General features: G+C 35.7%; 1 protein-coding gene across 9 annotated transcripts in view; it reads right to left on the bottom strand.

The window, feature by feature from the left end:
- KDM4C (lysine demethylase 4C) overlaps positions 1–16,897 on the bottom strand; it is a 459,189-nt gene that overhangs the window by 135,489 nt on the left and 306,803 nt on the right. For 8 of the 9 annotated variants that reach the window (XR_013443953.1, XR_013443954.1, XM_078062213.1 and 5 more), the window contains 3 exons: positions 8,443–8,624; positions 6,595–6,808; positions 4,691–4,767 (listed from right to left, as the gene is read on the bottom strand). Coding sequence is in view for 6 of the 9 variants with exons in the window: in XM_078062213.1 (XP_077918339.1) it covers positions 4,691–4,767; positions 6,595–6,808; positions 8,443–8,624 (473 nt within the window). In the remaining 3 variants the exon portion in view is untranslated. Of the gene's footprint in view, positions 1–4,690; positions 4,768–6,594; positions 6,809–8,442; positions 8,625–16,897 lie in introns of those variants that run through there. The other variant, XR_013443955.1, reaches the window with a different exon arrangement.

The following is a 16,897-nucleotide window of genomic DNA, read 5'->3' as shown; positions in this document are numbered from 1 at the left end:
GAGTATTCAGGTATTTCACAGAAATACCCATACTGGAAATTTTTTTTTAAGTGCAGGGATAAAAAAGAAAATGGTGGGAAAAAATCTCAAAGAAATCAATACAAATTCTGCATTTTTACAGTGAGAATACTAGCATTTTTAATTAGTAGTAACTTGCAGCCATTAAACAGTGGAAATCACAGATTAGAGAAAACTTTAGCAATTTAGATCAAAAGTGATTAGACTCACATTAAAAATTAAAATAATAAGAAACACATGCTACAATCAGAGTACTGACAGTATACCCCTAAAAAGAGAACTTGGTAATGTTTGGCATGTGCTCTCAAGTCATACTGTAACAGAGTAAAAACTGCTTCAAATCAATTTTATAAATAGTCCCCAAAAGGTCAAAAACAAACAGCTGAAAATAAAATAATCCAATACAGTTGGGTTATAAGCCATAAGCTGAAACATAGCTTTCAGGTAGTTGTATCTATTTACCTGAGTGGTACTGAAATAGGAAAATAGGCACAAAGCAATAACATTTAGTTAGAATGATGGGATGTACAACCTGAATCTCAGGATAGACAGGTATTTGGGGGGTTCTTTATTTCATTTCATTTGAATTTGGATATAGAGCCAGGATCCTAGAATCTAAATTAGGGTACAATCCAAAATTTGTAACTAATCTCTTCCCCCAACACATTCAGGTGAAGCTGGCAGCAAGGCATCTTCTTCCTTGTTTTAACTGACGCAAATGGATAAAGTAAAGACAGTAGCAAAATGAAACACAGTGAGCACTGAAGCAAGACTCTGGAAACAGTGAGAGCACTGAAGGCCACAAATAAAGGTCTGGCCCATATCTCTGCGATCACAACCTTCTTACTTTATGTTTCACCCGTTCAGAAATGATCCAACACTGCACCAGGCATTAGGGGTGCTACAGAGGTCAATGAGACAAAGTTCTGGCCTCCGGTTACTTAAAAACTATCACAACAGTTGGGGCCAGAGTGATGTCCCTCGTTAGAAATGGTAAATAAAAAGACAGCTGACCACTGAGCATTGATTCCAGCCTTGCATACATCCTCAGTTACCTCGCCCAGGTTGACAGTAAGAAAACCAACTACCTTCTAACGTTAGATGAAATAATCCCTACAATGCCTTTGCTTCCAGAATTTAAATTATTGACGCCTGGGGCGTCTGGGTGGCTCAGTCGTTAAGCATCTGCCTTCGGCTCAGGTCATGGTCCCAGGGTCCTGGGATCGAGCCCGGCATCGGGCTCCCTCTCTGAGGGAAGCCTACTTCTCCCTCTCTCACTCCCCCTGCCTGTGTTCCTTCTCTCGCTGTCTCTCTCTGTCAAATAAATAGGTTAAAATATTTAAAAATAAACAAAAATAAATTATTGATGCTTACCTCCATGATACAGTTACTATTACAGTCTCCTCCCCGCCAGCCTTACTGAAATATAACTGACATATAACACTGTAAGTTTAAAATGTATAACATAAAATGTATAACATGATGATTTGATTTATGTATATGTATTTAGAAATGATTACCGAAATAAGATTAGGTAACACATCCATCACCTCACATAGTTTCTTTTACTTATTTATTTTTTCTGGTGAAAACTTTAAAGAACTTAGCAACTGTTCTTTTTTTTAAGATTTTTATTTATTTATTTGACAGAAATAGAGAGAGAGAGAGCACAAGCAGGGGGAGCGGCAGGCAGAGAAGCAGGCTCCCCGCCGAGGAAGGAGCCCAACGCAGGGCTCGATCCCAGGACCCTGGGATCATGACCTGAGCCGAAGGCAGCCGCTTAACCGACTGAGCCACCCAGGCGCCCCAATCTTAGCAACTTTCAAGTACAGTACTATACAATAGAGTATTTCTAACTACAGTTGTTACTATGCTGTATATTAGATTCCCAAATGTATTCATTTTAAAACTGGAAGTCTGTACCCTTAACCACCTTTATCTATTTCTCCCATGCCCCCCCACCCACGGTCACCAATTAACTTTCTGTTCCTATGAGTTCAGCGTGTTCTTTTAAGATTCCACATTTAAAGAGAGTATACAGTATTTGTCTTTCTCTGTCTGACTTATTTCACTCAGCATAGTGCTCTCAAGGCCATTTATGTTGTTGCAAATGTCAGGATTTCCTTTTTATAGCTGAATATGAAATTTCAGTGTGTATCTCTATATATACCCCTCATTTTCTTTACCCATTCATCCAACAATGAGAACTCTTTAAAATGAATCTTTAAAAAACAGAACAACCACATTCAAGTCTCACATATACCTTATAAAGATAAATATAAGGTATTTCAGTCTACCCTCTTCTTACTCTCCAGGTGTGCAAAGTACTCATCATAAAAGGAAACAGAATTAGCTAGAACAATCACATCTGTTGTATAAATATATATACCAAGCAAAATATGTTATTGGAATGTTTTTCATTCATGATGAATAGTAAGTCTTACATTTACAAAGTACATTTAAAAAGAAAATCCCAGGAAATAATTAGGAATTAGAGTTAGTGACGTACAAACCAGCAATCAAATGTCATCTGACCTCCCTTGCACTGTTAGATTTCCATTAGCTCCTTTGGAACCTCCATTAAAAGGAGTCCCAAGGCTTTTCTGGAACCTAAAACTGACAATGTGAGATTGATTCCTAAAGATGTCAAGTCTAAGGATACTTTTAAAATGCAATCATTCCAGCCACAAAATCCAAAGAATCATACTTGTCTACTAAAAATTAATATTGTAACACTCACAACCACACTAAATAAGGGATTTAAAGCCAAAATACTGATATTATCACTTACTCCTCTGCAATGCTTAAACTGCAATTCACTGATTTCTCAGGAGAAAAAAATAGGAATCAAGCTTCATAGACAAAGTTCACGCAAATGGATAAATTGAAAAAACAACTGGTGCACTGTGAATTCAGATCATTTCCACTTAGAAATAAGATATTATGTGGATCTAAAAAAATCATTGTAAAATTGTATTCGAGAGTTTCCATTTCTATTGCATGGTATCAATAATAAAACACAAAAGACATTGTATTTTCTAAGGGTGTGAGGGATTAAGATTAACAGGAGCTTTAAATTAGTTCTAAAGAGTCGTTAATCTAGTATTTCCTTCTTAAGACATGCTAAAGGAAAACAGCATAAACTATCACAAACAGCCTCAGAATCAGGGTGGGTAACGTAGGCCTGGCCCTAGCTCTGCCATGCAAAGGACAATGGTACCTTGGGAAACAGGACTGTTCAGGGTGTGAGCAAAGGAGTCAAGCAGTAACTGTGGATGGAACAGAGAATTCTTCACACCTTGGTGAACTGGATTAGAATATCTCTAATCTCTAAACCTATACTTCAGGGTGAATGAGAGGATCACAGGCCAGACTGATTCTACAAAGCTTTAATTTGGCTCATATAATAAATATAAGACCTGCATGGCAAACAAGAACTGAATATACTTATTACAGCAGGACTTCCTGGCTGATTTTAAGATACTCTGTATTTACATAATTTTTGTTAATATAATGATCACATCAAAGGAAATACAAAAATGTTTTCTGGGCCCACTAATGAAAGACTTCTTAAATTGGAGATATTACCTCTAACACAAAACAGATCAGATTATTTGGGCTATAAAGAATGTCCATACTTTCCCTCATTTTTCCCTCACTACCTAAAGTGAATGCCAGCAATAAAATCATTCAGAAAGACATTCTCAGACATCTTTAATTTATAGTCACCATACGTCTCTTTCAACACTGAGAGCTAAACATACATATCATGCCATAAATTTTTATCATGCAAGGCATTTTCCTTATATTGTCCTTCAGGATTTTAATCTGGTTGCAAAGAAATTTAACTCATTAGAGATCATTGAGAAATAAAGCAAATGCTACTATTACAATTGAAATCATCTGCTCTGAGATTAAGAGTGAGGGATACAATGTTAAGATCTAACAGGTCCTAATTTTCAAAAATGTTCTGATGCTTCTTGAAAGAGAATTTTTAAGAAGTAACAAGGTAGCACATAATTAAATGGAAAAATAGGTGACATGATGGGTTAGTGGAACAGTACTTAATGCTTGGATGTAAGCTGAAGTTTCAACAGGGTTCATCAGGAAAAACAATTTAGATGAGGAGGAATCTTTGTACCCTAAGTGGAGTATCATTTGTTGTTGAAAGATTCTGTCTCAAGTTCACAGACTGAGACAGAGCAGTCTGTCTCACCTGGCAAAGAGCAGACTCCAAAGTTTGTTGAAGTGTGAATGTATGAATGAATAAGTGGGGAAAGACTCATACCAGTGGAAAAGTTATGTATGAGCATGGTTTCGTCAGGGGTCAGGGAGGATCCTCATCTTGAGTGTTACTTAGAATATTTATTTTCAAGAACTATAAAATAGACTTGGGCAGGAAAATGAAGGAATATTTTAGACTTGTTTTGATAAATTGGCATTCTCTGTAGGCTCCTGAGTAGAACAGTAACACCTAGAAATTTATTTAATATTTCTATGATGAATAGAGCCACCAGACAGGATGATTTGAAAAGAGAAGACTAGAAATATAGTAAGTGTAGAAGTGCACACAAAAGCATGTGTACAACCTTACCTTATTGCTAGATTTAAATGTGTTCACAGTGGAGAAAGTGAGAAGAGGGGTTAAAAGATATTAAAATAGGCCACTTACTGCTGTCCATGCATTTCTTTTGCAGCGGGCACATAGCCATCCATCACATATCTCGTGAGAAGGGATACCATAGCAACCTATAAAATAATAGTATGGATTCATGAATTAGGTCTTTTGCATTTTGGTATTATACATCTTAGCACTGAATAACTAAAATCAGAACAACTGCCCACCAGTTGTCACTGCTTAGAACAAAACATAAGCAAGGCTGTCTCAAAGATACTTTTGGCTCTCATGCCTTATGGCTAAAAGGATATCAGCCCCAGGAAACATGAGAGTATGGGTCTTAATCATTACTAATGCTCACAATAGTTATCAGATAATTCTTGAATGGGCAATAATTAAATTTCTAATTTGTTGGGTCTAGTTCTTTACTCATACAAAACATATTTCAAAGTTAGTTGCAATTCATGAAGGAAAATTTGGGGAAGCTTTAAAATAATACAATAAATAAACTTTGACATATTTTGTAAATTAATATAATTTAAAATTACATTTCAGAAATTGTTTAATTAGCTTTAATTTCAATGATAGGGACAGAGGATGCACAATTCATGGTTAGTGATGAAGGGGTATCTTCAGTTCTATTTGTCTATTCAATACATGCCTGACTCAAAATAACTGTGTAAGGAGATAGCTGATGATGCAAATATAAGCAGCAATTATACAGTACCAACAAACATGTGTTACTCTGACTGCCTTTCAAAGGGCTTTGAAAGATTTAAAGAAGTAATTTTTAATATCAAATTTCTATTACATTTAAATGAAAGAGAAAATAACAGAGATGTAATTACCAAAGAAAAGCCTATCATAGTTAACTAAGACTATAAAATGTTTAGTTCAAGCATATGTTTATGAAACACTATGGCCAAATTGTATAGCTTGTACATTCAGGAATCAAAATTAAATCCTAGTTTTTTTGTGAAATGATGCATTGGTTGTTAGATACTTTAAATAATGTAGGGTGAATGTGTATATATATATATGTGCGTGTGTGGTACAGATTGATATAAGTACAACAAGAAGGTTGCTATATTTCAAACACATTATGTTCAAATCTCTTGGGAAGCTGACAGTATCTAATCAATCAATAAATGATAGACAGCGAGGCTATTTCAACCCTAACGTAAGTCTAGTGTTTCTCTGGGGTAAATACAGAAGGTAATGCCTATATTATAACTATTCATGCTACACTGACAGAGACCATACATAAGTATGTTAACATGACATATGATTTGGTAAGATCTGGAATATTAAAATGCCTTAAAATAGACTTGCAATAAAAATTAGATCCCTTTTCACATTTTAGAGGACTTACATGGCAGGCAAATAAAAAAAATGTATTTGCCATTTATCCCATGATGTGAAAATACCAAATTGTGACAGGTATGGACCCTAACCATCTCAGTCCTGTGGGGAAAACAACTGTAATGACTGTTCTCCCCTGGAAGGCAACAGAGATCTCCTTACCCTCACAAAGAATAAAAATTAAACTCTATAATTAAATTTAACAATAATTCCCCAAATCACCAAAGAAATATTCATGTCTCTTTAAAAAGTACAAAGAAAAATAATCATGAATCAACATCAGAGGTTAAAATTAAGTTTTTACAAACTATCTCTTAAGTAAAATTCAAATATGTGAAAGGAGCCCCACAATGACCCCACATCTGGACAACAAACAGAACAAAACTGTTCTCCACTGATACTGCAGAAAACTATAGAAAAAGGGATTATTATACTTACTCATACTTTTATCAGAAGAAATGTGAGAAAAAATAATCTAACCATTAAGAATGCCAATAGTTCAATGCAATAGATTTGGTAGGGGACAAAACGGTGAGAAACAAAGATTATGTGAAGCACTGAAAAGTCAGTGATTGATGAATGAGAGATTCATTTACTTGCATGAACCCGTACGCAGCACTTTGCACAGGAAATCAGAAGACTTGTTCCATCCTCTTCCAGAAAGGCATTAGGCGGAGAATATTCTATATTTTCTTCACTATAAATAAAACACATCTCTGGAATGAGGGGCTTAGTCTTTCCTCCCGGAGTAACCACTTCGTCTAATTTTGTCTCCCATCTAGAATCATTTTCTTCATTGCTGCTATCTGGCTGAAAAACATAATATTCCCACATGAGTGAAAAACATGCAAAAAAGTTCATTTGTTCTGGTCACTCAAATCCACTAATAGCTGTTCCATGCACTAACTTCCAGCTTCTGTTCTTCCTGTTGTTTTCCTTGATACAACTATTAGCTTTTTATCAATGTTCCTCTTCAGGCTCCCATCCAGAAGCTAAGCTGTAGAAACAGGAGGACATTCTGTGCATCTGCTTGTATGAAAAAGTGATAACCTGCTAAAACTATATTCTTACATAAACAGTTCAGGGAAAGCATCAATTTTTCTGAGGAATTTTTATTTCTTTCTTTATTTTCACTAGTTTAGCAGACCTGGTTTCATATACTGAAGAATTTTACCTGGTTACACTTGAAGGAATGTTTTCAAAGACCTCAGTTTTAATCTGTGCAACAGTTTTTAGAGAATTTTTGAAGGTTCTGCCTCACCACAAAGTTTTTAAAACATCAAGACAGAATGACCTGGCAAATGTCACTAAATAAGAAAATATAGTGTGCAAAACAACACTGTCATCTCTCACCAAAATATATGAAAAACATTTAGCGCTTAACTGAAATTCTAATTAATGAACTATCTTATCTCCAGAGATCTTATATTAATAAGTTTCCCTATATCTTATAATTTTAGTGAGAATTTTTTTAATTATTGGGGAAATACAAAGGCAGATTATGATATAGAAATAAGAGTCAATAAAAAGTTAACTTTTTCCAAGAAAACAGACATTCAATGACTAAATGGAAAATAGTTTGTCACTCACAAGGGCCACATCAAAGACAAGTGAGTTAAGTTTACTTTCTATATTTTCAAAGATCTGAAAATGTGGCAAATCACACAATTTCATGCCCTGAAATGTCTGAACAAAAAAGTGTTTATATGAACTCTAAAAAAGAAGCAATCTTAAAATACTTCTGATTCCATTATTGATAATATAACTCAGAACACAGTGCTCACATCAATACACTTTATTATATATTGTATCTTAAAATAGGTCACGAAATTCCACCCTTACTAGATTCCTGAGGATCACTTTGTCTGGGTTAGTGTTAGAGAATGTGGCCCTCAGTGAGCTAAAATGCCATCAGTATGACATATGGAATAACACTGAAAACGGTACTATGCGCAGCTAGTTGATGAGGGTGAATAAACAATCCAGCTTGTATTGAGTCCTGCTGTATTTTATGGATGTTCCACGTGGGAAGATAGAGACATTTTAAATGTGGGCCCAGAGCTGACATATTATTGAGAGTGATATTTTCAAACACAAAACAGAGACTAAGTCTAAGTTCTCTCTTTGCAAAACTTATACAACATATTGTTAAGCTTTCAGTTCTGTGTTTCTTGATTAAAAAGACTGGAACTGCCCCTTGACTGAAATGAACAATGACAAATAAACCAATCATTTATTTTAAAATGATAAAGCACTACCAGAGAAATGTCTTTCAAGTAGCACTCAGAAATTCTGTTTGCTCTTTTACAATGGCCATGTAAGTATTGATGTCTCCCTTTCCATGTGCATACTTACCTTACAATGATTCATCTGTGTTTTTACAGTCATACAGAAAGTGAAGCAGTGAAACGAAACCTTGACAGTGACCCCTCCACCCTTATTACCTTGTAGTAGGGCATGAGGAGAGCACAGATGGCACAGTGTGGCTCCATTTTGGCCATGGCTGCATTATACTCCTGTTCAGCCACAAAGTTTGGGGACTTCGTCTGCCAAAGGTGGACCAAAGGCTTCGCCCAAGACTCTGTTTCTTCCACTTCCTCCTCAATTGACGGAACCTCAGGCAATTCTTGCAAAACAAGGCATGAAAACACAGTGAGCATGGGACCCAGGGAAAAACAATCCTGTTATGAAAGAAGCAAACATTCCAAAGTATCATTGATATTAATGTCAGACAGGAAACCTATTTTATCCTTCAAATACATTCTGAGAAACAGAACAAAAAGAATGTCCTTTTCATCCTCCTCATCTTCAAGGGATAGGTCAGATCTGATGGCCAGACAATGAGCCCCCTTTTGATACCCTCCCCATCCCTGCCAATAATAACTAAACTGCTCCCTCCTTCAATTTCACTACTTCTGTGAAATTACCTTCCAGCTAGCATAGGAATTCACTGGCCCAGTAACTGCCTTACCAATATTTTTAGTTTCCTCACCTAACATTGTATATGGCTTAATAAAAATGTATTAAATGAACTTCATTTAATTAACTTTTGGGTTCAAGAATTCATGACAAATAACATTTACAGAGCACGTATCACGTGCCAAGCAATACACTGCCATTACATGAATATGAAAAACAATTCCTATTCAAATCTTATTTGCTCAATATAATACTCCCAGAGGGTCAAATCTCTTAAACATGTATAACTGTTAACATGAAAGAGGCAGAGATCTACTCCACAAAAATACCACTTTACAAAATTTTATAGAAGGCCAGAAAAATACAGAAAGATATAACAGGTTAAGAGAAAAAATTCCTAATGCCTATAACAGAGGACAGTATATGAGAACAAGTGACAGCAATCACAGCTACCTCTAGTACTTAACATCTACAGCTGTGACACATTCTAAAACTCCTCACCACTAGCTGTCATAATCTAACAAATAGATACTGTGGAGCAATGTCCTCAAGTCCCAAGGCACAGGTGCTTCTGTGAACCAGTGTGCTCCAGCCCCTTGCCTTGTTGACTTACCTGTTTTACAAAAGTCAAAATAAATTTGCTGAGATGAAAAAATAAGAAGAGCTAAATGAGGCTGAAAAGAACTCAAAAGACATCAAATGCCAACTGAGATGAAAGGGAATGTTCCTGCTTCCATGTTGGTGGTGGTGGTGGTGGTATTATTATTATTATCATTACTATTATTAACAATGGAAAATGCTTAGTACTTAGCCAGGCAGTGTCTGAAAACAAAAGGTAAGAACCTTAGCCTATGTTTGCAGTGAAGTAATCTGCCACTAAACATACACTACTTCCATCTCAGTCTCCCTACAATACAGAATAGAAGACTTCCTATGAAGACTTAGATTTGACAAATTAAAGATGGGAGTAGAAAATTTGACCAGGAATTTGAAATACCATTAAGTCCTTAACTCATAGGCTAATATCTCCCACATACATACTAAAAATGGGATCTAAACAAAAAGAAGTATTTTGGGTTTGAATAGCTATTGCCTCTTCCTGATATTTATCATATCACTTGCTTTATTATAAAAGGTTGAAACACACAAGATAGATGACGCTCCTATCCCTTTGATTGGTCATAAGTTAATGTGAGGAGTTCTCAAAATATTTTTAGGGATAGAGGAAATACTATTTAATTCCTAAAAGCCTAACAACAAAAAAGAAGTAAAGGAGGGCAATTCCTAACAAGAGAGCCAGAGAGCAGGAGGGTGTGGGCAAGCCGTGGCAAGACTTGACCTAGGATAGCCTGATTCAAATTGAGCTTTTCTCAAACTTTCTCAACAGACCTGGGAGAGAATCCTGCTCTACAGATGTCCTTCCCCAAAGATGAGGCTGTACTCTGGCCCAATAAATATTCACCTGGTTTGGATAATCTATGGGCCAGAATACATAGTGAACACCGTAACTATGTAATCCCATCAATTAAAAGTATCATGGCGGGGCGCCTGGAGGGCTCAGTTGGTTGAGCGACTGCCTTCGGCTCAGGTCATAATCCCGGAGTCCTGCGATCGAGTCCCACATCGGGCTCCCGGCTCAGTGCTTCTCCCTCTGACCCTCTCCCCTCTCATGCTGTTTCTCTCTCTCTCTCTCAAATAAATAAATAAATAAAATCTTAAAAAAAAAAAAAAAAAGCATGGCAGCAACACTATGCAGCACCAAGTACAGGGAACTGTTAGTCCAGAGACCTACCTTTAAATTCAAACCCTTTGATTCAGAAGGCCTATGGCTTTGGGTAAAACTCATACTCACATAATGAGAATTCCTTTCTCACCTATTTCAGAGTTTTTTTTTTCTCTTTTTAATATTAAAATGAAATAGTAAATGTAAAACTTCTTTTTAAAATCTAAAGTGCTGGAGTTCTTTGTAAAGTCCAAAGTGACATATAACTGTATATATTATTGTGTAAAATCCATCCAATCATCTTATTTTCATTTGATCTGTTTATCAATTAAATGCTGTAATACTTTATGAGAAGGAAGAGAGTGCATTTAATCACAAGTACATGGTGATTATTCACATTTTAATTTAGCTTTAAAAATCAAAAACCTTGGCACATTCTTGAAAGTAAATATTCTTTCTTCTTGAAATTTCTTCATTGCACCCTCCATCTCCAAGAACTCTTGCTTACCAAATTGACCCATGGCATGTTCAAGGATAGACTCATCTGGCTATTGTTTTTTCTAGATTTATAACATTCATTTAACTATAAATCTCAATTCCATAGGGAACCAAGAATGTTGGGGGGAGGAGGGAGTCCCTCTGGGATTATCTAAAAACTTTCATCATCTCATTATTTCAAATGAAAACTCTCCCTTTCAGCATCTATTCCTGTTCCTGGTTCCATTTTAGTAAACCTTCATCTACTTACTTTAAAAAAAAAAATACTTCCACTTCCAATATACAGAAGAGGAAAAATGCTTTTTCCATTGCAGCTTTTAAATGGTCTGACATTTGGCATCACTATGCCTAGGAATTTCCTCTCTTCCTCCCTTCAACTACAGTTGACTAATGAACCTTTAATGCGTCACTGTACTTTCATTAGAACATAATTATCTCACAACATGATGTATTTTAAAACATGCCATGCAATAAAAATAGATTCTTACATTTTTTAAACATCAAATTAGTTCAGGGTGCCTGGGTGGCTCAGTTAAGTGTCCAACTCTTGCTTTCAGCTCAGGTCATTATCTCAGGGTTGTGAGATCCAGCCCGCATCAGGCTCCATGTTGGACATGGAGCCTCCTTAAGATTCTCTCTGCCCCTCCCCAACCCTTCTCTCCCCTTCTCTAAATAAATAAATATCAAATTAATTCTCACAACATCCTCATAAAAGAAAAGGGCCAGGGTAGATACTATCAAACATAAAAAGACATGAACACTGTAGGTATTTAATGAATACCAATATTTTTATTACTAAAATTGTATCTTTTTTCTACCAGCATACCAACAATCAGAAGATTGTGCACAGTTCTGAGTCTCATCCTGAATGCCAGTTTGCTGTGGATTCAGGAGAGAGTGAGGCAAATGAAAAATCCCTTGGTGTAAGCACATCAAAGTTTGGGAAATCTGTGAAAACATTACCAGCAGTTACTGTATTCCTAACAAGAATAAAAGAAGGGCTAATAGTGTACCAGCAGATCAAAGTAAGGTCTGTGGACTCCCAGAGACATGCAGCACAATTTCACAAAGTCTGTATAGTCAAAAATACTTTCATAATAACATGAAGACATTATTTGCCTATGTCACCCTGGCAACAATTTTATTAAATTTGTGATAAACATGGGATATATGCATAAAGTACTTCTGCTGCACAAAAGTTCAATAGTTGTCTTGGGGAAAAGTGCATGTGCAATTAGTTGAACTGCAAGTTGAATAAGATGTCTCTTTCATGGAACACCATTTTTACTTCAAAGAATGATTAACACACAAACTAGAGTAAGTCAGATTTGGGTCTGGTAGGAATTTTCATGAAAGTAAACAGAATAAGTCTGTCAGTTTAATAAAAAAAAACTATTCAGAGTATTTGTTGACAGTGGTAAATTCAAGTTTATCAGTCAAAATTAGAATTCTGGATAATATGTATCCACTATTGTAACCTTGACAACTTCCCAATACTTAAAGCTGTTTCTGATGGGACTGATGGTGATAATATCCAATATAATTTTTAAATATTATATAAAGAGACCTACACAACTCAGATATGTTTACCAATGCATTATGTTCCAAAATCATGCATGTGTAAAAGAATCACTCAAAGTGAAGACAAACCAGTGAATCCTTAGCTTAATAGAGTACAAAGAGTTCGTTGACATGATTTCAGATTCCACATTGCAACTAATCTTTAAAAAACTAACACATGCCAACTTTTGGTGTAGTGTCAAAGAAGAATATCCATAATTATCTGAAAAGGCTATTAAAATATTATACCCCTTCCAAGCACATATCTGTGTGAAGCTGGACTTTCTTCATATACTTCAACCAGAACATAATGCAGCAGATTGAATACAGAAACAGATGTAAGAATCCAATTATTTTCATTAAATCTAATATTAAACACCTTTGCAAAAAAAATTGTGAAACAATGCCACCCCTCTTTTTGTTTTTTATGATTTGGGGATATTTTTATTTTTTATGAAAACAAATATAACTATGAATTTATTATTGCTACCTTTAAATGAATTAATACGTTTAAAATTTTTCCTGTTTTAACTTCAAGCAAATAAATATTGAAAAGGTGAACCCATGAGAAGGGAAGGGAAAAAGGAAGGGAAAGGTCATGATAAGATTAAATGAAATCTCTTTGGGGTCCTCAAAACATTTAAGGGCATGGGGGTCCTGAGAGCAAAAAGGTTGAGAATCATTAACATAAACATGACTATATAATATTCATCAAAAATATTAGTATCACAGAGTTACTGTTGAACAAATACAGCCCTAATAAAAGTAGCGCAGACTCTGTTCTCACAGCTAGGCAAGAATTTCATAAGCTATTTTCCTTAATCAATTTGTGATCCTTAAACAAAAGGAAAACAAGTCCATACTGGAAGAAGGCATACTTTCCTCTCAGTTCCTTCATTAAGATCTACAAGGTTTGTTATAGTAGAAAACAAATTATATGCCATCAGAACTTCATTTTCTTTTTTCCTGGTGAGTCTCTTACTTCATGAAGGCAATCTAAACTCACAAAAACATTCCCGTTACTCTGTAGTGAGTAAAATAAAGTTAAAAACACACAGTAGTTCCTTAAATTTACATAAGCTCTTGTACAGAATTCACAGAAGCAGGTTATAACACAGCTCTAGACACCATGTTCTCAGGAACTTTGTCCTGAGTAAGGAAATGTAAGCAATGGCTTAGGTGGCCTCCTATGAAGGATGGCCAGCTCCCAAACAACCACTACTATGATGGGGGGATGGGGAAAATACATACTACCTTGGATAAACATACTGAAGTCACCTGTTGAAAATGTTACTGCCATAACAGAAGCACCTTGAACAGCTGCTCTGAAATTTTTCAGTTGCCACAACACTAAAAAAATAAGGTGTATTACCTTATAAAATAACTTGCCTATAGGCAAAATACCAGCTCCTAGATCAAGCACACAATACACAAAGATAGTTATTTTTAACAGTATTAAAAATATTCTCTCTGGTAGGAGTTGCAATAACTTATACCGGACAAAATACACTTTAAAATAAAGACTGTAACAAGAGACAAAGAAGAACATTATACCATAATAAAGGGGACAATCCAACAAGAAGATAAAACAGTTGTAAAAATTTATGTACCCAACATGGGAGCACCCAAATACATAAAACAGTTAATAACAAACACAAAGGAAATGATAATAAACAATAATAGTAGGGGACTTTAACACCCCATTTACAACAATGGACAGATCATCTAAACAGAAAATCAACAAGGAAACAATGGCTTTGGATGACACACTGGACCAGATGGATTTAACAGACATATTCAGAACATTCCATCCTAAAACAGCAGAATACACATTCTTTTCAAGTGCACATGGAACATTCTCCAGAATAGATCACATTTTAGGCTACAAAACAAATCTCAACAAATTCAAAAAGACTAAAGTCATACCACATATCTTTTCTGATCACAGTGCTATAAAAACAGAAATCAACCACAATAGGGCGCCTGGGTGGCTCAGTTGGTTAAGCAGCTGCCTTCAGCTCAGGTCATGATCCCAGGGTCCTGGGATCGAGCCCCGCATTGATCCCTGCTCAGCAGAGAGCCTGCTTCTTCCTCTCCCTCTGCCTGCCTCTCTGCCTACTTGTTCTCTCTCTCTATCTCTCTGTCAAATAAATAAATAAAATCTAAAAAAAAAAAAAAAGAAAAGAAAAGAAATCAACCACAATAAAAAATCTGGAAAGACCACAAATATATAGAGGTTAAGTTAACCAGGTAATAAAAGGAGAAATAAAACAGTACATGGAAACAAATTAAAATGAAAACATAAACATTTGTGATGCAGCAAAAGCAGTTCTAGGGGGGATGTTTATAGCAATACAGGCCTACCTCAAAAAGCAAAAAAAAAATCTCAAATAAACTACCTAACCTTACACCCAAAGGACCTAGAAAAAGAGTAACAAACAAAACCTAAAACCAGCAGCAGGAAAGATATAATAAAGATTAGAGTGGAAATAAATGATATAGAAACTAAAAATACAGTAGAACAGATCAATGAAACCAGGAGCTGGTTCGTTAAAAAAAAATCAATAAAATTGATAAACCTCTAGCCAGACTTATCAAGAAAAAAAGAGAGAGGAGCCAAATAAAGAAAATCACAAATGAGAGGGGAAAAATAACAATCAACACACAGAAATACAATTAGAAGAGAATATTATGAAAAACTATATGCCAACAAATTGGACAACCCAGAAGAAATGGATAAATTCCTAAAAACATATAAACTACCAACACTGGAACAGGAAGAAATAGAAAATTTGAACAGACCGATTACCAGCAAACAAACTGAATCAGGAGTCCAAAAAACTCCCAACAACAAAAGTCTAGGACCAGTGGCTTCACAGCAAAACTCTACCAAACGTTTATTTTTTTTAAAGATTTTTATTTATTTATTTGACAGAGAGACAGAGAGAGAGGGAACACAAGCAGGGGGAGTGGGAGAGGGAGAAGCAGGCTTCCCGTGGAGCAGGGAGCCTGATGTGGGGCTCGATCCCAGGACCCTGGTATCATGACCTGAGCCGAAGGCAGATGCTTAATGACTGAGCCACCCAGGTGCCCATCTACCAAACATTTAAAGAACAGTTAAGATGGGTAAGGAGGGCACGTGTGGTGATGAGCACTGAGTGCTATGCACAACTAATGAATTGTTGAACACTACATCAAAAACTAATGATGTACTATATGTTGGCTAACTAAACATAATAAAAAAAATAAAGAACAGTTAATATCTATTCTTCTCAAAGTATTCCAAAAATAGAAGAGGAAGGAAAACTTCCAAATTCAATCTATGAGGCCAGCATTACCCTGATACCCAAACCAGATAAAGACACCAGAAAAAAAGAGAACTATAGGCCAATATCTCTGATGAATATGGACGCAAAAGTCTCCAACAAAACACTAGCAAACAAGATCCAACAATACATTTAAAAAACCATTCACCATGATCCAGTGGGATTTATTCCTGGGTTGCAAGGGTGGTTCAATATTCACAAATCAACCAACGTGATACACCACATCAATAAAAGAAAGAATAAGAACCATATGATCATTTCAACAGACACGGGGAAAAGCATTTGACAAAGTACAACATCCATTCATGATAAAAACCCTCAACAAAGTAGGCTTAGAGGGAACATACCTCAACCTTATAAAGGCCATCTATAAAAAACCCACAACTAACATCACTCTCAATGGGGAAAAATGGAAAGCCTTTTCCCTAAGGTCAGGAACAAGACAAGGATGTCCAGTCTCACCACTTTTATTCAACATAGTACTGGAAGTTCTAGCCATAGCAATCAGATAACAAAAGAAATAAGTAAATAAAAGGCATCCAAATTGGCAAGGAAGACGTCCAACTTTCACTATTGGCTGATGATATGATATTCTATATAGAAAGCCCAAAAGACTTCACCAAAAAACTTTTAGAACTGATAAATAAATTCTGTAGCGTCAGAGGATACAAAATCAACGTACAGAAATCTGTTGCACTTCTATACACCAATAATGAAGCAGCAGAAAGAAAAATTAAGAAAACAATGCCATTTACAATTACACCAAAAATAATTAGATACCTAGGAATAAACCTAACCAAAAAGGTGAAAAACCTGTACTCTGAAAACTATAAAACATTGAGGAAAGAAATTGAAGATGACACAAAGAAATGG

Source organism: Halichoerus grypus, chromosome 14 (genome assembly GCF_964656455.1).
Source record: "Halichoerus grypus chromosome 14, mHalGry1.hap1.1, whole genome shotgun sequence".
NCBI lineage: Eukaryota > Metazoa > Chordata > Mammalia > Carnivora > Phocidae > Halichoerus > Halichoerus grypus.
The sequence above is the reverse complement of the archived record's forward strand: the minus strand, read 5'-3'. Positions and strand labels throughout refer to the sequence as shown.